The sequence below is a fragment of the Staurois parvus genome, unplaced genomic scaffold, assembly GCF_062004578.1.
Source record: "Staurois parvus isolate SC_StPar_1 unplaced genomic scaffold, SC_StPar_1.0 ptg000196l, whole genome shotgun sequence".
NCBI lineage: Eukaryota > Metazoa > Chordata > Amphibia > Anura > Ranidae > Staurois > Staurois parvus.
In genome coordinates, this window is record NW_028317992.1 from 3,635,794 (window position 1) to 3,659,100 (window position 23,307).

The 23,307-nt window shown below is 42.6% G+C and overlaps 1 protein-coding gene across 4 annotated transcripts in view; it reads right to left on the reverse strand.

Moving 5' to 3' along the window:
• FCHSD2 (FCH and double SH3 domains 2) overlaps positions 1–23,307 on the reverse strand; it is a 376,810-nt gene that overhangs the window by 274,533 nt on the left and 78,970 nt on the right. For all 4 annotated transcript variants that reach the window (XM_089678013.1, XM_089678011.1, XM_089678012.1 and 1 more), the window contains exon 3: positions 16,476–16,521. In XM_089678013.1, coding sequence (XP_089534139.1) covers positions 16,476–16,521 — 46 coding nt within the window. The remainder of the gene's footprint in view (positions 1–16,475; positions 16,522–23,307) is intronic.

The following is a 23,307-nucleotide window of genomic DNA, read 5'->3' on the forward strand; positions in this document are numbered from 1 at the left end:
GTCCATCACCCCTTTGATGCGGTGCAGTTGTCCTGTCCACTTAGCAGAAAATCACCCCCAAAGCAGAATGTTTCCACCACCATGTTTGACAATTGGGATGGTGTTCATGGGGTCATAGGAAGCATTCCTCCTCCTCCAAAGACGGCGAGTTGAGTTGATGCCAAAGACCTCAATTTTGGTCTCATCTGACCACAACACTTACAACCAGTCCTCCTCTGCATCATTCAGATGTTCAGTGGCAGACTTCAGACGAGCCTGGACATGTGCTTTCTTGAGCAGAGGAACCTTGCAGGCACTGCAGGATTTCAATCCTTGTCGGCATAGTGTGTTACCAATTGTTTTCTTGGTGACTGTGGTCCCAGCTGCCTGGAGATCATTGACAAGATCCTCACGTGTAGTTCTGGGATGATTCCTCACTGTTCTCATGATGACACTCCATGAGATCTTGCATGGTGCACTAGACCTAGGGAGACTGACAGTTGTTTTGTGTTTCTTCCATTCGCGAATGATTGCACCAAGTGTTGTCACCTTCTCACCAAGCTGCTTGATGAGAGTCCAGCCTTGTGTATGTCTACAATCTTGTCCCTGACATCCTTGGACAGCTCTTTGGTCTTTGCCATGGTGGAGAGTTTGGACTCTGATTGCTTGATTGCTCCTGTGGACAGGTATCTTTTATACAGGTAATAAAATGAGATTAGCAGCACTCCCCTTAAAAGAAGACTTCTAATCTCAGCTTGTTACCTGTATGAAAGACAGCTGGTAGCCAGAAATCCTGCTGAATGATAGGGGATCAAATACTTATTTCCCTCATGAACATGCAAATCAGTGCATCATTTGTTAGACATGCATTTCTTTTGAATTTTTTGTTGCTATTCTGTCTCAGTGTTACAATACATCTACCATTCGATTTTTAGACTGATCATTTCTTTGTGAGTGGGCAAACATTCAAAATCAGCAGGGGATCAAATACTTATTTCCTTCACTGTATATATATTGCGTTTACTCAATTATGAATATATGTTACTACGCATCTATTGCATTCACTTGATTATGAATATATGAGCTACTTAATTTAATACCAATATTGATTTTACTATATTTCTTTTAGCAGTACCTTTTATGCAGTCACTTTTACCTTCATATGCCAACCTTCCCCCCTCCTCCCCTTCCTCAAATTACCTCACTCTGAATGCATTTTTTGATATAGATATTGCCTCCATGTACTGGTGATGTCATTTTTAACTTAGAGTTCTCCCACAAGAAAGTTTTCCTTTTATTACTACATTAATTCGGCTAAAGATGAAAGTATATCATGTCTTCCAATGCAGTGATATGTTCTTATACATATCACTCCATTAATTGGCATCACTTTCTATAACTTGCAATTTGTACTTTTAAATTTGTATTTAGCATTGCTTCAGGACGAGCCGATCGCTCTGATTGATACCCCATCCCCTGCTAATTACACTCAACCTGCCTTCCCTCTAATGGTCTTCTATATAATGGCCGCCGACCAGGGTTACCAGAGACTTGACAAAATGCAACTTCACGAAACATGTCTTGGTAACCCTGCATATACCCTCCCACCTGAAGCTGGCGCTGGACACTGCCTTCCGCCCTTCGCTTGCCATGATGACGCCACCCGGGACGCCAACACCACGTGATTCGAAGCCGGCAGGAGCATTCTCCGATCTCAGCTCCCTTCAGTGCGGATGGGCCATCCTTTGGAGTCACACAATTCAATTCAGGCTGGTCAAATGTAATTATATTTGCTACTTTATCTCACGTAATAAAGATGCACCTTCATTAAAGGTGCTTGACTTTTCCACAGTGCCTATTCTTTTCAGTTCTACATTGGAAGTCAGAATGCCAACCTAGAGCCAAATAAAATGATCATAACTGTTATGTTGCTGACTCTAAATGGCTTTGGCCCCAGAGCTTTGCAGGAAACATCAGATGTAAGGTTAATCCGCCACCGCTCAAGAAACCTTTGAAGGGTTCCACAATACCTGATTGAGATTGTCTGGGTTAGTCTGATCATTTTTTCCCCCCACACATTGTGTAGCTGGAAGGGCTCCAGGAAACCAACACTTTGGGGAGTGTCAGTCTCCAGGGTTGCCCACAGTGCTCAGTGGTTTTCTCCTGCTCACCTCCACATAAGCACTGTGTCACTGTAATGCATGGAGGTCAGTAGAAGGAACCAGCGAGAGCAGAAGGAACCAGCGAGAGCTGAGGGGAACCCAGGAGATCAACAAACTACCGGAGGTGTTGGTATCCCAGAGGACTTTGGGAGACCATTTAACACCACCAGAGTTCAACGGGGCCAGTAGGAAAGGTATGGCTTTGCTGAATATCGTTTCGTATAGTGACTGGGTCCCTTTAAAGAGTACAAGGTGGTGACACGTTCTCTTTAAGTAGTTTGTAAACCTGGACACACTTCACAACCTTTTTCTTCAATAATTTTATAAGAAAAGGTTTTCAGTTTTGTGTCACTCAATCAGAAGCTAAGCAGGTTGTAGTTATGAGGATATGAGGCATAAGAGAGTACAGGGCAGACATGCATTTTAGGATTCAGACTGGAAATATAATAATGTAAAGATGTGTAATTGGTAAGTGTTGGACACTATAAAGCCACAAATAGGCATTGTTCACATTGCAGAGGTTTACCTAGCAAGGCAGGCAGTCTTTACACCTGCCAAGTGGCCATAAACCAGCTTCCATTGAGTTCTAAGGATGGAAATATTATGATGGTAAAAATGGGGAATCGGGAAAGAAGTACCCCAAAGGGAATTTTGACTTAAGAACTGACCTAATAAATGAAAGAGGAAAACTACCTTCAAGTCTACAGTAGTTTCTTGTGTAATCTGTGAACGAGTCTGCTGGAGGAAGGGAGGGCTTCTACTTGATCAATGCAAATAGCCCAGTCCCTCATTCACAAGAGTTTTTGAAGGCCAAGGGAAATGTGGCTGCAGAGACCACCTACGCACCGGTGAAGCTCTATGTACCTAACTGCACAACTGGTACTCTTATGAAAGAATTTTCAATCTAGAATTAAAATTCAGGCTTCAAGCTTACCTATAAAAGATAAATAATCACATTAGCGTTACAGTACGTCTGACTCTTAAAAGTCAGGTAGAGGTCAACCCAAGTCTGGCAGTTGCTGCAATTCATCTCAGCACCCAATTTTATATCAGCTGATTTGTGAGCACTTGGAAGAAGTAAAGTGTCCACCATGCATGGATAAACCACTGCAATGTGAGTAATGCCTATGGGTGGCCATGGCAGTCCATGACCTTACAATAAAGGTCAACAAAGGGAATGATCAGTGGTATAGCTGCCGATGCTCCAATTCCAGTACATGTTCTAGTGTTGGCTTCTCTCTTGTTGATGGCACCTTCCACAACAAATACTTTTAAAGAAGGGTCCATCAAATGAAGAGGTGTTTGGTGTCACTCCAGGGCTGTTTTGGCTAACACAGAGTGCACTGACGCTCCACCTGCATCTCATGCCCTTGGTCATAGGACATCTGGGCACATAACCAACACATAAAAGCATTTCTTGCACAGCTCTGAGGTATGCAATCGAACAGTTGGCAGCCAGGCCTCGAAGGAACCCAGGCAATGGTTTTGACTGCTGTTCTGGACGCAAAGGGTACAAAAACTAAAGCTGGCCATACATGTATAGATTTTCGTTCGAGAATTTTTGTTTCAAGAAAATTCGCTTGATTTTCTAATCATTAGTGGGGTCAAATCGATGGGTTTTTTCGACCACATCGCAGAAAGATGGGGCAGAAAGAAAAATTTTTCTTGATCAAACAAATTTTTGGCCAGTATATGTGGTTATCGTTCCAAAATTACATTCATTTTAAACCCGAATGCTAAAAGGAAAAGACAATTTTCGAACAATATTCGTTCATTCACCGAATGTTCAAAGAATTTTCGTACGACTTTTAGTACGAATATTCTCGTCCGAAAATCTACACTTGTATGGCTAGCTTAACTCTTTGGACTGTTATTTAGAGCGGATTCCTCCCTATTCTTATCTAAACTGTGCAGCGACCTTCAGTGGAGTTACACAGTTCACTGCAGTGAGTTGATGTTCTTCAAGGTCCAGCAGATGTCTCCTCTTCCAACGTTCTTCTGTCTGCCTATTATCCACCACCTTATAAAAAAAACTGAACCAAAGGATTAAATAAATTAACTCCATTAAAAAAATCAGGGTGGATAGAAATCGATGATTTAAAAGAAAAAATTAAAACAAATTTGGATTTTTTTTTTTAATTTAAATCTGATTTTTTTTTTTTTTTTAAATCAAATTTATTTTAATAAAATGCTATCTGAGCAAAAATCTATCTCAAGATAGTTTTCGATTTAAGACACATTAATCATTTAGTTTATTCAGCATGAAATGGAGCTTAGTTACGTAGCATGAGGCTGTATATTCTGCAATATTTACATTTTTGGTAAACTCATTCAATGAATCCAAGCTCTGCAAGGTGAGAGAACATTGAAGCATTCACATAATTTCACAGTCACCATGAGAAAAAAACATGAAATAAAAGAATCTGAGTAGTTCTCCAGCTATGTGTGATTAACCTATTAAAGCGGAGCTCCACCCAAAAGGGGAAGTTCCGCTTTAAGGAATGCTCCCCATTAAGGATTGGCACCTTTGCGGGGCAGGGGGGGGAGCGGGTAATCGAATTTGACAGGTACCCGCTCCCACTTCCGGTCAGATCGCCTAGGCGATCAGAAACGGAAGGTGTCCTCCCACACTACAGTCTTTTGGGACACGGGTCAGGTCCCAGAAGAATACAGGACCATTCATGAAGCGCAGCGCTACTCGCACATGCGCAGTGGATACCCGGCTGTAAAGTGGGTGCCCACACTGAAGATGCCGGCCTCCTGGAATACAGGAAGGCCGGTGAAACGAGCTGCGGGGGACACACCCTGGGGCAGAGGGACAGGTAAGTGGCTGTTTTTTAAAAAGTCAGCAGCTACAGTTTTTGTAGCTGCTGACTTTTATTTTTTGACAGGGTGAGTGGAACACCGCTTTAAAAAAAAATCAGGGTGGATAGAAATTGATGACTTAAAGAAAAAAAAAAAACAATTAAAACATTATTTTTTTTTTATTTCAATCAGATTTTTTTTTATTTTTATCAAATTTATTTTAATAAAATGCTATTGGAGCAAAAATCTAAATAAAGATAGTTTTCTACTTAAGATACATTAATAATGGAGTATATTCAGCATGAAATGGAGCTTAGTTACGTAGCATGAAGCTGTATATTCTGCAATATTTACATTTTTGGTAAACTCATTCAATGAATCCAAGCTCTGCAAGGTGAGAGAACATTGAAGCATTCACACAATTTCACAGTCAGCATGAGAAAAAACATGAAATAAAAGAATCTGAGTCATTCTCCAGCTATATGTGATTAACCTATTAAAGCGGAGCTCCACCCAAAAGGGGAAGTTCCGCTTTAAGGAATGCTCCCCATTAAGGATTGGCACCTTTGGGGGGGCGGAGGGGGGGGGGGAGCGGGTAATCGAATTTGACAGGTACCCGCTCCCACTTCCATTCCGACCGCCTAGGCGATCAGAAACGGAAGGTGTCCTCCCTCCCTACAGTCTTTTGGGACACGGGTCAGGTCCCAGAAGACTACAGGACCATTCATGAAGCGCAGCGCTACTCGCACATGCGCAGTGGGTACCTGGCTGTAAAGCCACAAGCTGTGCCCACACTGAAGATGCCGGCCTCCTGGAATACAGGACGGCCTGTGAAACGGGCTGCGGGGGACACACCACGGCACTGAGGGACAGGTAAGTGGCTGTTTTTTAAAAAGTCAGCAGCTACAGTTTTTGTAGCTGCTGCCTTTTATTTTTTGACAGGGTGAGTGGAACACCGCTTTAAAAAAAAATCAGGGTGGATAGAAATCGATGATTTAAAGAAATTTCACAGTATCCATAAGAAAAAAAACACGAAATAAAAGAATTTGAGTCGTTCTCCAGCTGTGTGTGATTAACCTATTGACCTAAAATCGGTTCTGAGATCGTGGTTTTACTAACCAGACAGCTTATTATTCTAAAAAGGAAACCTTCATTTACCAGCAAGAATGAGTCGTATTCCTTATATTTAAAGAGTACCTGTCATTTTAGATCCATCATGGCAGCATCTGTTAGCAGGCATCCACTCACCTGCTGCCGCCACGTCCCTCACCTTGTCACTGCCGCATCACCAGCCGTCCCATCAAAGTGAATGGGACTGTTGGTGAGTCAACAGCGGGTCAGAGGAGGAGCTGTTGTGGGAGTCCCAGGGGCGGACTGACCATTCGAGCACTCAGGCACTGCCTGAGGGCCCGGGGTCAGTAGGGGGCCACATGAGATGCCCCTGGTACCTTTCATTGGCTTTTTGATAGGCTTTTTTGGGTGTAGGCAAGGACACAGGGGCCCCATGATCCCCTATTGCCCGGGGGCCCCATGAGTTGTCAGTCCACCCCTGTGTGGGACAGAGATTTATTTATTTCAGGTACTTATATAGCGCCATCAATTTACGCAGCGCTTTACATACATATTGTACATTCACATCAGTCCCTGACCCTCAAGGGGCGTACAATCTAAGGTCCCTAACTTACATTCATACATACACATACTAGGGACAATTTAGACAGGAGCCAATTAACCTACCAGCATGTCTTTGGAGTGTGGGAGGAAACCAGAGTACCCGGAGGAAACCTACGCAGGCACAGGGAGAACATGCAAACTCCAGACAGGTGGTGCCGTGCCTAGGATTCGAACCAACGACCCTAGTACTGCCAGGCGGAAGTGCTAACCATTTGGTCACTGTGCTGCCCTAGATGACAGGTGCTCTTTAAAAATCATGATTTAAATCAAGCCTTTTCACTAGTGATTTCAATCATGATTTAAAATAACTTGATTTAAATCAAATCCACCCTGAAAAAAACGACTAATCTGAGTCGCCCCCACATAAAAAGAATGGCTGCAACTCATTTAGGAGTCTAAAACCACCCATGGACTATACCTGAACTGCGACCTTACCTCCACATCCAGGGCCAACTGGTTACATAGAAGTTCTGCTTTGCTCCCTTAGCATTTTAGGTTTGTTTAACCACTCCATATCAGGGGCGGACAGACCATTTGGAAACTCGGGCATTGCCCGAGGGCCCGGGGTCAGTAGGGGGCTCCATGAGATGCCCCTGGTACCTTTTTCATAGGCTTTTTTGAGTTTGGGCAAGGTCACAGGGGCCCCATGATCCCCTATTGCCTGGGGGCCCCATGAGTTGTCAGTCCGCCCCTGATCCATATATTAAACTTCAGTTGAGGTGCAAGGCATGATGGTAGAAGAATGATGACAGTGGAATGTCCACAGAGATTTTTCTGAAGCAACCATTTACTATTCCCACACAGCCCATATGGAGCAGCAAAAAGCAGTGAGACACGCTGTCCTCTGTACACAACGCAGGACATAGAAGATTCCTTGTCCTATGACGCAGCAAACAGGATGAAAAAATTCATCCCTGTCTCAAATATTTATACCACAAGAAGACTTGGAGAAGACAAACAGAACGGAAAAATATTTCAGGAAGAATAGCTCCAACAAAATGTGACTCAGGCAGGCCATTCATTATACAATTTTCTTGAGAATTTTGCTTTAGATTTCCCCAAAACCATATGAGGTCAAACATACACAACACATTCAACTGTATCCAATTGGACAGGCCCTTGCACTACATAGCTGAAGGTAAATCTAAAGGAAATTGGGCAGAAAATTGTATAGTGTATGGCCAGTCTAACGTTACACAATGGCCATCAGAAAACCGTTAATTGCTTACAAGTGAAACTCGAAAAATTAGAATATCGTGCAAAAGTTCATTTATTTCAGTGCAGCAACTTAACCACTTCCAGACCGGACACTTTTACCCCCTTCCTGACCAGGGCAATTTTCAGATTTCAGCGCTATCACACTTTGAATGACAATTGCGCGGTCATGCAACACTGTACCCAAATTAATTTTTTACCATATTTTTGAGACAGATAAAGCTTTATTTTGGTGGTATTTATTCACTGCTGGGATTTTTATTTTTTTTGCTATTTAAATGAAAAAGTCCAAACATTTTGAACAAAAGTGTTTTTTTTATAAAATTTTGCAAATAAATAATATTTTATCATAAATCTTTGCCAAAATGTATTCCGTTATCTTTTTAGTAAAAAAAAAAAAACAAAACAAATTACTTTATAACCAAAAATTATAATTTTTAAACATTTTTTTTTACATTTTTATTTTATTTTTTTATATTATTTTTTATTTATTTATTTATTTTTATATACTGTCACCCTAGCAGTACAGTGTCACCATGGTGACACTGTACTACTTGTGGGGGGTGATGAAGATTTTTTTTTTTTTTTTTTTACAATGATTGCTTTTTACACCCATATAGGATGTAAAAGCAATCATTTCTCTTTCTCTCTGTGTGCATTCCTGCACTCATTGAGAAGTACTGAGTGAGCTGTGATTGGTCACAGCTTGTCACATGGTACAAGGCTGTTGTGAATAGCCTTGTACCATGTGACCTCTGTGATCATTCACAGATTTCACACGTAGTAAGCAATGATGTCACAAGTGACATCTTGCTTACTACTTTGCATGTGATCACTGATTGGCCAATCAGTGATCACATGATCGGGACCTCGTACAGAGGTCCCGTCCGACGATTGGTGTTTCACTGTGTTCGGAGGACACAGCGGGCACTGGATCGCGGTGCTACGTGCTCCCGGGGAGCGTGCACAAGCAGGGTGCGGGGAGGCCGTTCATAAACGGCCACCCGACCCTGTACTGCCACCGTCCGGCCGTTTATATGCAACGGCCGGTCGGGAAGTGGTTAAAAGGTGAAACTAATATATGAGATAGACTCATTACATGCAAAGCAAGATAGTTCCAGCCGTGATTTGTCATCATTGCGATGATTATGGCTTACAGCTCATGAAAACCCCAAATCCACAATCTCAGAAAATGAGAATATTGTGAAAAGGTGCAATATTCTCGGCTCAAAGTGTCCCACTCTAATCAGATAATTAAGCCATAACACCTGCAAAGGGTTCCTGAGCCTTTAAATGGCCTCTGTCTGGTTCAGTAGGAATCACAATCATGGGAAAGACTGCTGACCTGACAGTTGTGCAGAAAACCATCACTGACACCCTCCATAAGGAGGGAAAGCCTCAAAAGGTAATTGCAAAAGAAGTTGGATGTTCCCAAAGTGCTGTATCAAAGCACATTAATAGAAAGCTATGTGGAAGGGAAAAGTGTGGAAGAAAAAGGTGCACAAGCAGCAGGGATAACTGCAGCCTGGAGAGGATCGTCAGGAAAAGGCCATTCAAAAGTGTTGGGGACTTTCACAAGGAGTGGACTGAGGCTGGAATCAGTGCATCAAGAGCCACCACACACAGACGGATCCTGGACATGGGCTTCAAATGTCGTATTCCTCTTGTCAATGTGCTCCTGAACAACAAACAACGTCAGGAGCATCTTACCTGGGCTAAAGAAAAACAGACCTGGTCTGTTGCTCAGTGGTCTAAAGTCCTCTTTTCTGATGAGAACAACTTTTGAATCTCATTTGGAAACCAAAGACCCCGAGTATGGAGGAAGAATGGAGAGGCCCAAGGACCCCGAGTATGGAGAGGCCCAAGGACCAAGAGTATGAAGGAAGAATGGAGAGGCCCAAGGACCCCGAGTATGGAGAGGCCCAAGGACCCCGAGTATGGAGGAAGAATGGAGAGGCACACGCTGCAAGATGCTTGAAGTCTAGTGTGAAGTTTCCACAGTCTGTGTTGATTTGGGGAGCCATGTCATCTGCTGGTGTTGGTCCACTGTGCTTCATTAAGTCCAGGGTCAACACAGCCGTCTACCAGGAGATTTTGGAGCACTTCATGCTTCCTTCCGCAGATGAGCTTTATGGGGATGCGGACTTCATTTTCCAGCAGGACTTGGCACCTGCCCACACTGCCAAAAGCACCAAAACCTGGTTCAATGACCGTGGGATTACTGTGCTTGAGTGGCCAGCAAACTCGCCTGACCTGAACCCCATAGAGAATCTATGGGGCATTGCCAAGAGAAAGATGAGATACAAGAGACCGAACAATGCAGAAGAGCTGAAGGCCGCTATTGAAGCATCCTGGTCTTCCATAACACCTCAGCAGTGCCACAGGCTGATAGCTTCCATGCCATGCCGCATTGAGGCAGTAATTGCTGCAAAAGGGGCCCAGACCAAGTACTGAGTACATATACATGCTTATACTTTTCAGAGGTCTGATATTGTTCTATGTACAATCCTTGTTTTATTGATTGCATGTAATATTCTCATTTTCTGAGATTGTGGATTTGGGGTTTTCATGAGCTGTAAGCCATAATCATCACAATGATGACAAATCACGGCTTGAACTCTCTTGCTTTGCATGTAATGAGTCTATCTCATAGATTAGTTTCACCTTTTAAGTTGCATTACTGAAATAAACAAACTTTTGCACGATATTCTAATTTTTCGAGTTCCACCTGTAAATCCCCATCAAGGTTCATATTCTCCGCACACAGCTTCAATCGCTCCACATGATTCTGCTCTATGCAACCTCCCCCTCCTGCTCCAAAAAGTGCTAAAAGAGGATAAGGATGCACTGGGCTCAGGTAGAGGACGGTGCTGGAACTTGGGGACAAATGACATATTCCCTAAAGGCTCATTCCACCTTTAGGCTCCATGCACATGGTAACAGTAGTTGTGTAAAGTCAAGTTTTTCAGCATTCTTCCATTAGCAGTTAGCCATGTTTTTTCGCATTTGCGGTTTTTAGCGGGTTTTTTTTTTAAACATTTTTTTTTATTTTGCTCAAAAAAAGGTCCAAAAATGCAGGTTTGGCACGATTTACCGCGTTTTTCAGCGTTAGAGCGTATTTACAGCTAAAAAACTCCTCTAGAATCCCACTAGTACTGGGTTTTTCTTTCCAGCCAAAAAAAGTCGATTACAGTCTATGTGTGTATGGACACATAGGATAACATGCTGGGGGGTTTACTGGCTGTAGGAAAAAATGGCAAAAGCCAAAAACAGCGGTTATAAAAAAAAGTGTGCAAGAGGACTTAGCCCTGGTTCACACTGGTGCGGAATTCGCAGCGTTTTCAGTGCAAATTCCGCACCGCATCACAATCGCACACCGTTCATGTGAACCGCTGCGGGTGTATATGTTAAGTTAGCAACACCCCAAAAGCGGTCCGCAAAACGCGGTGCGATGTGCAGAATTGGATTGCATAGGTGTGAATACCCATCTGATCCGGTTTTAGTGCGGACCAAAAAAGGGTCCTGCACGTTTTTGGTGCGGTGCGAATAGAGCCATACAAAAAACTCATATGGGTGCAGTGTTGCATGATCGCGCAATTGTCATTCGAAGTGTGATAGCACTGAAAGCTGAAAATTGGCCTGGACAGGAAGGGGGTAAAAGTGTCCGGACTGGAAGTGGTTAATACTTCTTTAATTCTTCTTTTGCATGATGTTTTTTTTTTTTTTTACTTTAAGAATTACTTTTAAAAAGATTGGCTTTAAAATCGCTTGGATTCATTGCCTACGCTCATTGCCTACGCTCATTGCCTACGCTCATTGCCTACGCTCATTGCCTACGCTCATTGCCTACGCTCATTGCCTACGCTCATTGCCTACGCTCATTGCCTACGCTCATTGCCTACGCTCATTGCCTACGCTCATTGCCTACGCTCATTGCCTACACTCATTGCCTACACTCATTGCCTACACTCATTGCCTACACTCATTGCCTACACTCATTGCCTACACTCATTGCCTACACTCATTGCCTACACTCTGTAGCTTCACATCCTCATACAATCCAGCATTCTATACAAAACACAAACGCTAGCTTTGTGTTGACTCGGATTACTTTTCTATCTTTGATTTCAACATATGTCACAAATCTGCTGACAGGCAAACGCAATTAACACATACTTTATGAAAGCAAACAAACAGTTACAATCTGTTGAATTGTACCTTCTGTCTTACAGATTCTTTGGCGAAATGGCGGAAGATATAAATTAGGTTGGAAAAAAACAAAAAAAAACTCATAAATCTATGCTTGTTGTGTCGTATGCTTCATGAAGATATTTTGTGTTCAGTAAAGAATGATACAGACGATGCAAAAAAAAAAAAAAAGGCTGGCCATACACTATACAATTTTCTTGAGATATTTTGCTTTAGATTTACCAAAAAATAATATAATGTGCGGTCAAACCTAAATAACACTTTCAGTTGTATCCAATTGGACAGGCCCTTGCACTACATAGTTGAAGATAAATCTAAAGGAAATTGGGCAGAAATTGGACAGAATATTGTATAGTGTATGGCCAGCCTTAGCCCTATAAGTCCCTTGTAGATGTAAATGGTCAACATGTTTTTAGTAGCATTTCTCAAACAATAACAAAGCTTGCAAAGATTTAAAAACCTGCGATAATGGAGCAATTTAGAGCGCCACAACTTTTGGTTTGCATACACTTTAACCAGTCAATACAATCACTAACAACCAACTCAAAATAAATCCCATATCAGCACTGAGGCTGCAAAGAAAAAGTAAAATCTTTGTACAGAGGCACAGATGCAATGGCCTTTTCTAAACAGCCAAGACTGGCACGTGAAGCTGGCGTTTATTTCCTTATTTCCTGGCCTGCGACACCGACACTTTCTCATGAAGCAATCAGCGGAGCGGCACAATCGCCACTCAGATGCCGAACAAAGAGCCAATCTCAGAGCGCTCATAGGTATTCATTGCAGCATCCAGGAAGCAGAATCCCCCTGCAGTGTAGATCAACAACGCTCCTCTTTATAAAAGGCTCGTGGAGCAGGCGAGGAACGCCAGCCAACGCTGATGAATGCGGCCAGGGCTCAAACAAACAGCTGCTGCTTAACATGGCACGGAGACAAGGGCCCGAATACAGAGAGGCCCAGACACACACAGGGCTCCGGCTGACACTCAATAACTTTCTCAGGACTTTCTACGGGTGGAGAGGAAAAGAAAAAATAAGTAAAAATGGGAAGAGGAATAAAAAGGGTAAAAAAAAAGAAAACCCCAGAAAGTTAAAAATTCAAATGAAAAAGGGAATTTAAAAGGAAAGAACATAAAAAGGAGAACATAAACTGAATAACCGAAAGGAAAAAAAAAAAAAGGACAACAGAAAGACACAAAAGGAAAGTGATGGATAAAAGACAACAAAAGACAGCAAGGGTCAGAGCAAAATGGAGAAGGCAATCATTAATAGGAAATCAGACAGGGAACGGGAAGAGCAAGAAAGGGAGACAAAAGGGGAAAACCGTAAAAAAAAAAAAAAAAAAAAAAAAAAAAGGACAGAAAACTGTAAAAGAAAGGCAAAGGGAAAAAAAGAACAAATGGTAAAAGATAAAAGAAAGCCCAATTAAAAAAAAGAAAAGAAAAACCGGAGAAGACAAAGAGGCAAAAATTAGAATGTGAAGTTGAAGAGCAAAAGATCTAGGTAATGTGTTAACAGAAAGAGAAATTGAGAACACGCAAAAAGAGAATGTACATTATATGGCCAAATATTTGGCCCCCGAGCAACAGATCTATACTATAAAGCCGAAAATATGTGGACAGCATCTCCAAATGAAGGAGTTCTGGTGTTTCCAGTGAAGTTCTGTTACTACAAAGACATTTTAGACAACTGTGTGCTTCGAATCTTGTGGTAACAGTTTGGGGGAAGGTCCTTTTTTTTGTTCCAGAATGTCTATGCCACCATTCACAAAGCCAGCTCCAAGTAGACAGTTTGATGACTTTGGTGTGGAGGAACGTGAGTCTTCTATACAAAGCCGTGCCCTCAAACCTACTGAACACCTTTGGGATGCATTGGAACGCTAAACGTCAGGTGTCCACAAAATTTTGGCTATATAGTGCAACTAGAAAGAACAATTAATGAAGTTAAAGCAAGGAAAGCTACAACAAAAGGAAATGAGAAGAAATGAAAAGCTGTAGATGTGGACTCCGACCTCTCCTTCCTACCCCACATCCAACTGGATGTGGATCTAGATCTTGCAGGCTCCACCTCCGCAACATCTCCAAGATACGCACATTCCTCACCCCAGACACCACCAAACAACTCGTACACTCCCTCATCATCTCACGCCTGGACTATTGCAATTCCCTCCTCACTGGCCTACCCAAACGAACGCTATCCCCACTCCAGTCGATCCTAAACTCAGCGGCCAGACTCATCCACCTCACTCCACATCTGCCTCCCCCCTCTGCCACTCCCTTCACTGGCTCCCGATTGCCCAACGCATCAAGTTCAAGCTGCTAACCCTGACCTACAAGGCCATTCACAATGCCTCCCCGAACTACATAACTAACCTGATACCCAAATACTACCCTACCCGTGCCCTCCGCTCCTCACAGGACCTCCTGCTCTCTAGCTCCCTGGTCTCCTCCTCCCACGCTCGATTGCAGGACTTCTCTAGGACTTCCCCCATCCTCTGGAACTCCCTACCCCAATCCATCAGAATGTCACCTACCCTCCTCACCTTCAGGCGCACCCTGAAAACCCTCCTCTTCAGGGAAGCCTACCCCAACCTCTCCTAACACCCGACCTCACCTCACAACCAACCTCCTTCATTCCACCCACCATTCCATCCCCCACAGCCATCTCCTCCTGTGCCACCTTCCCCTCCCTCCTAGATTGTAAGCTCGAAAGAGCAGGGCCCTCGAACCCCTCGTGTAGTGTACGGTTACTGTCTTGTCTCATGTTATGTGCCCCCTGCTACTGTACAGTGCTGAGCATACCCTTTAGCGCTATATAAATACTGTATAATAATAATAATAAAAATAAACTGCATTCAAGGAAGATGCAAAAATAGCAAAATGCGGTCATCCTCTAAGCCACATGTCAAACACAGGGCCCGCATCCTGAATTAAGCCTGTCAGGCCTTGTCATATGGCCCTCGCACCCAGTTTTGAAGCTGGAACATGGCGGAACTCCATTCTGCCATCTCCAGCTCTAATTTTCCACTCTCGCACCCCACTGTCACTTGTATACAACAGAAGCCCAACAAGGAAAGAGAGAGTGATGCAAGGAAGCTTTGGAGGAGTGGATTGGGGTCGCACACACTCCTGCACAATTCTGTAAGCAGCGTGATCCTGAACCCTGCACTAGTGTACCCCAGATACAACCAGCCCTTTGATGACAACCATCCTGCTGATGCAGTCTGCGATGAAATTGAGTTTGACATCGTTGTTCTAAGCAATAATATAAATGAGAAAATACCAAACATTTGTCAGTGAACGGAAGAAGTAGACATCCAATGAACTTAAACTGGGTTGCATGGTGACTTCAGTTTACATTTACATTATAAATATTTCATAAGCACACAAAACATTCCAATGGCCAGTTTATTAGGTACACCCTGTCAGGTGTGAACATAGATATTTGGTCAGAAGTTATGCCACATGGCTGGGTTATTCCATTCAAAACGTGCAAAAAGAGACATTCTGAAATCCAAACTTGAGACCGTAAGTAGAACAAGGTAAAGGTTGCTGCCAAAGGGTTTTCTAGGCTAGCCAGGGTATCCGTCTCATGAAAACACATCCAGGTCAATAGAAGAATAACAGATAAAGATATAATAATAGTGCAACAAAACAACCATTGTAAGAAGCATTCCTTGTACGCAGCATGCACCTTCAATGAGAATGATCTTGATTGGTCATTGTGAACAGAAGTAAGGTAACCAATGGCTGGGTATGGACGAGTAAAAACTTTTACTTTTTATCCACCACACGATGAAGTTTGAAGGGTCCATACTTTGTATGAATGGTACTCCATGGATCCATCCTGCTGTCTGTAGAACAAGGACGGTGTAATGTCTTCCAAGCAAAACATAAAAAACCAACATGTTGCTGGGCAGTAACCAAATTCCTCCCAAAATCTACTCTTTGTTGAAGCCATCCTGTGTCCAAGGGATTTCAAAAAAGGCAACAGGACAGTGTGCCAAGCCGAGAGCCTCTGTCTGCAAATGTTCCTACATTCCTGGAACATGACCTTGTTCTTCTCCAGAGTAGATTGACCTCGGTTCAATGGTTAATCCCATAACGGTGAAGCTGAATGAGCCACAATAATGATGCATCATCCAAAATGCAGCGACCACAGAATTCCAACACTTTAGCAATAAAATCTAATCTGTGTTCACCCCTCTTTGGAAACCAGTAGAGTCCACATGTGATCTGATGGAGGCTGGGTTGAAGTTAAAGACAGGTTCAACCTTGTACAGGGTGTACCTAACTAACTGGTCACTGAATTTACATTAGGCGTAGGCAACCTCAACACTCCAAATGGAATTCAACAATGCAGGACATGGAACTCAACAGGTGTAGCATTGCACCTGCTTGGACCCAGTACAGTACAAGGTATCTGAGCTTACCTGAGCATACTCTCTTTCCACTGCAGCCTTCTTCTGACTGAAAGTCCTACGGAAAACAAGAAATCACAATTAGCAAATTTACATTAAAAACTCTTAATAAAACAATTTTCCCACTGAACATGCCCTATGCAGCCAAACACTGGACAAAGAAATCCTTTATTTTCTTGATGAAAACTGAACCTTAGCTCTCTCTCTTGAATTTTTACAAAATTGAAAATTTTACTGAAAGAGTAATAGATGGGGTGGTGTCAACGTCCAGAAGTGGCTTTAACCACTTCCCGACCGGCCGTTGTATATAAACGGCTAGACGGTGGCACTGCAGGGTCGGGTGGCCGTTTCTAAATGGCCTCCCCGCACCCTGCTTGTGCGCACTCCCCGGGAGCACGCAGTGTCCTCAGGACACAGTGAAACACCGATCGTCGGACGGGACCTCTGTACGAGGTCCCGATCATGTGATCACTGATTGGCCAATCAGTGATCACATGCAAAGTAGTAAGCAAGATGTCACTTGTGACATCAGTGCTTACTACGTGTGAAATCTGTGAATGATCACAGAGGTCACATGGTACAAGGCTATTCACAACAGCCTTGTACCATGTGACAAGCTGTGACCAATCACAGCTCACTCAGTATTTCTCAATGGTTGCAAGAATGGAGACAGAGAGAAAAAGAAATGATTGCTTTTACATCCTATATGGGTGTAAAAGCAATTAGTGTAAAAAAAAAAAAAATCTTCATCACCCCCCAAAAGTAGTACAGTGTCACCATGGTGACACTGTACTGCTCGGGTAACAGTATGTAAAAAAATAAATAAATAAATAAATAATATAAAAAAAAATAAAAAAAGTTAAAAAAAAGTTTAAAAATTATAATTTTTGGTTATAAACTAATTTGGCTTATTTGTTTTTTACTAAAAAGATAACGGAATATATTTTAGCCAAGATTTATGATGAAATATTATTTATTTGCAAAATGTTATAAGAAAAGCACTTTTTTTTCAAAATGTTTGGACATTTTCATAGCAAAAAAAAATAAAAATCCCAGCGGTGAATAAATACTACCAAAATAAAGTTTTATCTATCTAAAAAAAAAATGGTAAAAAATTCATATGGGTACAGTGTTGCATGACCGCGCAATTGTCAAAGTGTGATAGCGCTGAAAGCTGAAAATTGCCCTGGTCAGGAAGGGGGTAAAAGTGTCCGGTCTGGAAGTGGTTAAAGCGAACCTATGATCGGCTCATGCAGGGCAAAGCAAAATTGACCCAAAAGAAACAATATTAACTGCCACTTGTGGACACATTGAGTGGAGACCTGGAAATAAGTAGCAGAGGTTGTCTCTATAAAATTCCTACATATAAAAATTGCCAGCTGATTTAATTCCTCAGCATTTACTAAATTACCAGTTGTGGGTGGACCAACCCTTTAAATGTATTTAAAGGACAGACACAAGGGAGTGTCCATTGCTGACTTTTTAAAACAGACGCCTCTGGTCGAGTCAGGAGGCATTGAAGTATCCTATTCTAGCCTATGGTGCCGCTCCGCAACTGCCGACGCGGTTGCGGGGCATTTGCGGAGCTGTAACACCATTCAAACTTCATTATAGGCGTTTGTGGGGAGTTTTTAACGCTCGGCAAACGCCTAGCAACCGCTGCTGAACCGCGCATGCGACGTTTGCCGAGCGTTAAAAAACACTCCGCAGATGCCGGACCAACACTTGCCAAATGCTATAGGGGCGTTTGGCAAGAGTTGGTAAAACAGTCAAGTGTGAACGAGCCCTAAGAAGTGTCTGCAGGAGCCTGACGTTGCAGACTCCACTGTCATCCACTGATTGTGGGTGCAATGCTCTTCATGCTCCTGACAAAAAAAAATAATAAATACACATTTATTTTTTGTCTTGCAAAAAAAAAAATGTGCATTTACTATTTTTTACAAAAAGGTGAACTTAAAGCCTTAAAGTGGTTGTAAACCTCAGACATAAAAATAGGAACAAAGCATATCCCTCTATAGTGTGTACTTGTCTCAATTAAGGGCACTAAGTGTCATTTCTGTCTGCTGCCTTGAGCTCAGGCATGGAGTCAGAGAAAGCTCCTCCTCCAAATGAAAGAAAAAAATTTCCATGAAGATTTCTGGGATATAGGACACCATTTTGGCCTAGGCCAGAAACCAGGAAGCAACTGAAGAAAATAAAAAAGGTTTAAAACAAGTAGATATATATATAGTGAAGGAAATGCGTATTTGATCCCCTGCTGATTTTGAATGTTTACCCACTCACAAAGAAATGATCGGTCTAAAAACTGAATGGTAGGTGTATTGTAACAGAATAGCAACAAAAAATTCAAAAGAAATGCATGTCTAACAAATGATGCACTGATTTGCATGTTCATCAGGGAAATACGTATTTGATCCCCTGTCATTAAGCAGGATTTCTGGCTACCAGGTATCTTTCATACAGGTAACAAGTTGAGATTAGAAGCAGTCTCTTAAAGGGAGTGCTGCTAATCTAATTTTGTTACCTGTGATTGTCATTTCTTTGTGAGTGGGCAAACATTCAAAATCAGCAGGGGATCAGATACTTATTTCCTTCACTGTACCTTCCTATTATTCACTAAGGCTAGCAGAATAAGGATTAAAAATAGTTCATGCTGATTGAAATAGTTTAGTTCCACTTTAAGAGTCTTCAGAAGAAGGCACTTCCAGGACTGTAGAATGGTCCCTTGCTCTGTTCTTTCACTCATGGGCCTCTTATGCAGGCCATAGACAGGTTGAAAATCGGGCGATTTTTCGGCCGAAAAAAAAATTGGCCGATTTTCGCACCGTTAATGGGTTAATTGGTCGGCCATTTTTCGGGGTTTTGCCACATTTTTTGTATCAGTAAAGTTGGGGGAAAAAAAAAATCGGACGATTTTGCCGATTGGCCGCTTTACCTGGCAATGATGGGCAAATCGACCGATCATTTTACCGATAAAAAATCTGCACATGAACCGTGACCTGCAAGAAGAAGAAAAAGGAAGAAGAAAAAAAAGAAAAGAAGAAAAAGGAAGTAAAAAAAAGAAGAAAAAGAAGAAAAAGAAAAAGAAGAAAAAGAAGAAAAGAAGAAGAAAAAGAACAATAACAAGAAAAAGAACAAGAAAAAGAAGAATTACAGTCCGCTATTATATTTGACATGAAAAATTATGCGGTTGCAACAATGTATCTATTTGTATCCGAATTTTAAAAAATCTGTATCTGAAATGGATACAAATAGATACATTGTTGCAACCACAATACTTTTTCATGTCAAATATAATAGCGGAGCTCTCTGCAAGGGACAGAAGTAATTAAATGCTGGCCGTAGACGGGACGAAAACCGGCCGTTTTTTTACCGTTGGTGGTAACGTCGGCCTATTGAATGATCGATTTAAAAAAGAAACAAAAAAAAACGTCCGGTTTTCGACCTGTCTATGACCTGCATTAGTCACGTCAAGACAAAGAGGTCAGAAGAGGGAACCACTGAGAATTATGGAGGACAAGGAACCCAACACTCCAGGACATAGCAGTTTCTTAGGAGTGTTTAAACGTAGAATTCTCTTCATTACAGCAATTTTTGGCAAAAAGAACAGCTGGAAAGACAGTTACAACCTGCTTTTCAGGAGTACCTTTTAATTTAAATCGGAATCTAGCTAAAGAGTACCTTCTTTCCCTTTATTCCTCAGAGCTGTACATTTTAAGCTCCTCTAGGGTCTCGAGAAGTTTTATCAGTCAGACCTCCTATCATTTGTTTCTTTCCCTCCATCTTCCAAAAATCTTTTGCAAGTGAGGTCTACAGAACTGAACACAGTATTCTGAATGTGGTCTAAATGCAGACTTGTGACCTACCTCCCACCCATCATCCCCCCTTGATGCACCCCAAAATTCTATTTGCTGAGCTAAAAAACTCCCGTCAGTGAGTCAGGGATGAGAAGCCTGTACTCCACTGAACTTGTAAGGGTCCAAAGAACATTATTCCTAGTTGTCTACATGCTGGGAGGACTGCGACTATCCACTCAGCAGGCAAAATTCCGGCTGTTTCTCCAAATCTCCAGCAGAGTGGATTTTTGGAATTTTGGTCATTTCTGGAGGAAATAGGCAGGATATTAAAAGTGAAGCGTGCCAGGATTGCAGCAGCCATCGAGAAAGTACAAGAATTCACAGCAAGAAGTTCACCAAGGGAAGCGTAAAAAGAGAGTGAGGAAAATAATGAACACGTTCATTATGCCGAAGGTGGAATTTATCAGGGGGGCATTATTCTGGTTTTCTGTGAGGTAACGAAATCCAGCACAGGCCATCCCTCAACAACATGGCTTAACCAACGGCACACGGATGTGTTCTAACACGCCCTGCACATAATAATCTGTCATGGAATCCAACACTTCCTATAGAATATGAGCTGCCGCTACAGCAAGCAGAGACCTTGTCTACACCTGCAGGGTCACCCAGCACCATAACATGCAGGAAATTCCCGTGGATAATAGATATTTCTACACACACACACACGCACACACACACACGCTTTCAAAGCAGACTTGTTTTTGAAGGTGTATGCCACTGAGCCAACACCCTGCCCCTGGCTTTACTACCTAGCAATTCAATGACCCAATATACATGAGCATATTTGGTATCCTGAATGCAAGTGTACAATCCAAACGCACACGTTCCTGCGTTACAAATGGCTGTTTGTATAAGTGGGTGCTGCAGCGACCGCCGGCTGGAACCGAACAGAATCAGCAAGGAAAAAATGTCTCCAGCACACGAGGATCACCAATATGGGTCCAAAAGTTTTAATGAACGATCACATAGTTACAGCAAGGCAACGTTTCGGAGTCTCCCAGGACCCCTTCATCAGGCATGTGAACACGTCTGATGAAGGGGTCCTGCGAGACTCCGAAACGTTGCCTTGCTGTAACTACGTGATTGTTCGGTGATGAAGGACCCCTTCATCAGGCATGTGAACACGTCTGATGAAGGGGTCCTGCGAGACTCCGAAACGTTGCCTTGCTGTAACTATGTGATCGTTCATTAAAACTTTTGGACCCATATTGGTGATCCTCGGTGTGCTGGTGACATTTTTCCTTGTGGTCACATGCCTGATGAAGGGGTCCTGCGAGACTCCGAAACGTTGCCTTGCTGTAACTATGTGATCGTTCATTAAAACTTTTGGACCTACATTGGTAATCCTCGGTGTGCTGGAGACATTTTCCCTTTCATATTGGGTATCATGACACCTTATTTGTAGGGATGAGCTTACGTGTTTTTGGATCCTACTCTGTTTGTACCCACCTGAGCAATCCCACCAGGATAGCTCAGGCAATTGGCAGGGGCATTCTGTTTCCTGCAGCCACTTTTATACACTCCCCTTGAAAATAAGTGTGCCTGTAGAAAGTGGAATGCCTCAATCGATTACCATTGGCCCTGTAGAATGACGGCTTCCTAATGGGATGGCTCAGGTGGGTTCAGACAAGGATCCGAACACGCCCGAGCTCATCCCTACTCATTAGCTACGTGTTCCAGGCCAGTGAGTTACTGAACTATACAGCACGCATATGGAAATCCCTGGAGCTATGAGGAGTCTGCATTAACCACATGAACCTTCCAAGCCCTAATCGCCTACCAGAAACAAAAACTTTTCACATGTGAACAATCAAGCAGATTCCTGCGGGTATACATACACTAGTGGTGCACCGAAAAGAAAATTCTGGTGCTGAAACTGAAAATTCAGGATGCACTTGGCCAAAAACCGCATCAGTTTTTAAAAAATAAATATATGTCACGAAATACATATTGGCCTAAATTTATGCAGACATTTTATTTTTTTATTGGATATGTTTTACAGTGAGGAACAGACGTATTTGAACACCCTGATTTTGCAAGTTCTCCCACTTAGAAATCATGGAGGGGTCTGAAATTCACATTGTATGTACATTTCCACTCTGAGAGACAGAATTTAAAAGAAAATTCAGGAAATCACATTGTATGATTTTTAAAGAATTTATTTGTCTTGCACTGCTGAACATAAGTATTTGAACACCTAAGAAACAGCAAGAATTCTATCTCTCAAAGACCTGTTACTGTGCGTTTAAAAAGTCCACCTCTACTCCACTCATTAATCTAACTTAGTAGCACCTGTCTGAGCTCTTTAAAGACACCTGTCCACCCCACAGTCAGTCAGACACCAACTACTACCATGGGCAAGACCAAAGAGCTGTCAAAAGACACCAGAGACAAAACTGTGGACCTCCACAAGGCTGAAAAGGGTTACGGGGCAATTGCCAAGCAGCTTGGTGAAAAAGAACAACTGTTGGAGCAATTGTTAGAAAATGGAAGAGGCTAAAGACGACTGTCAGTCTCCCTTGGACTGGGGCTCCATGCAAGATCTCACCTCGTGGGGTATCACTGATGATAAGAAAGGTGGGAATCAGCCCAGAACTACAAGGGAGGAGCGGGTCAATTACATGAAGAGAGCTGGGACCACAGTTTCAAAGGTCACTGTTGGTAGAAAACTACGCCGTTGTGGTTTCAAATCTAGCATTGCACAAAAGATTCCCCTGCTCAAGTCATCACATGTCCAGGCCCATCTGAAGTTTGCCAATGACCATCTGGATGATCCAGAGGAGGCATGGGAGAAAGTCATGTGGTCAGATGAGACCAAAGTAGAACTTTTTGGTCTAAACTGCACTTGTCGTGTTTGGAGGAAAAAGAAGGATGAGTTGCATCCCAAGAATACCATCCCTACTGTGAAGCATGGGGGGTAGTAATATCATGCTTTGGGGGTGCTTTTCTGTGAAGGGAACAGGACGACTGCACTGTATTAAGGAGAA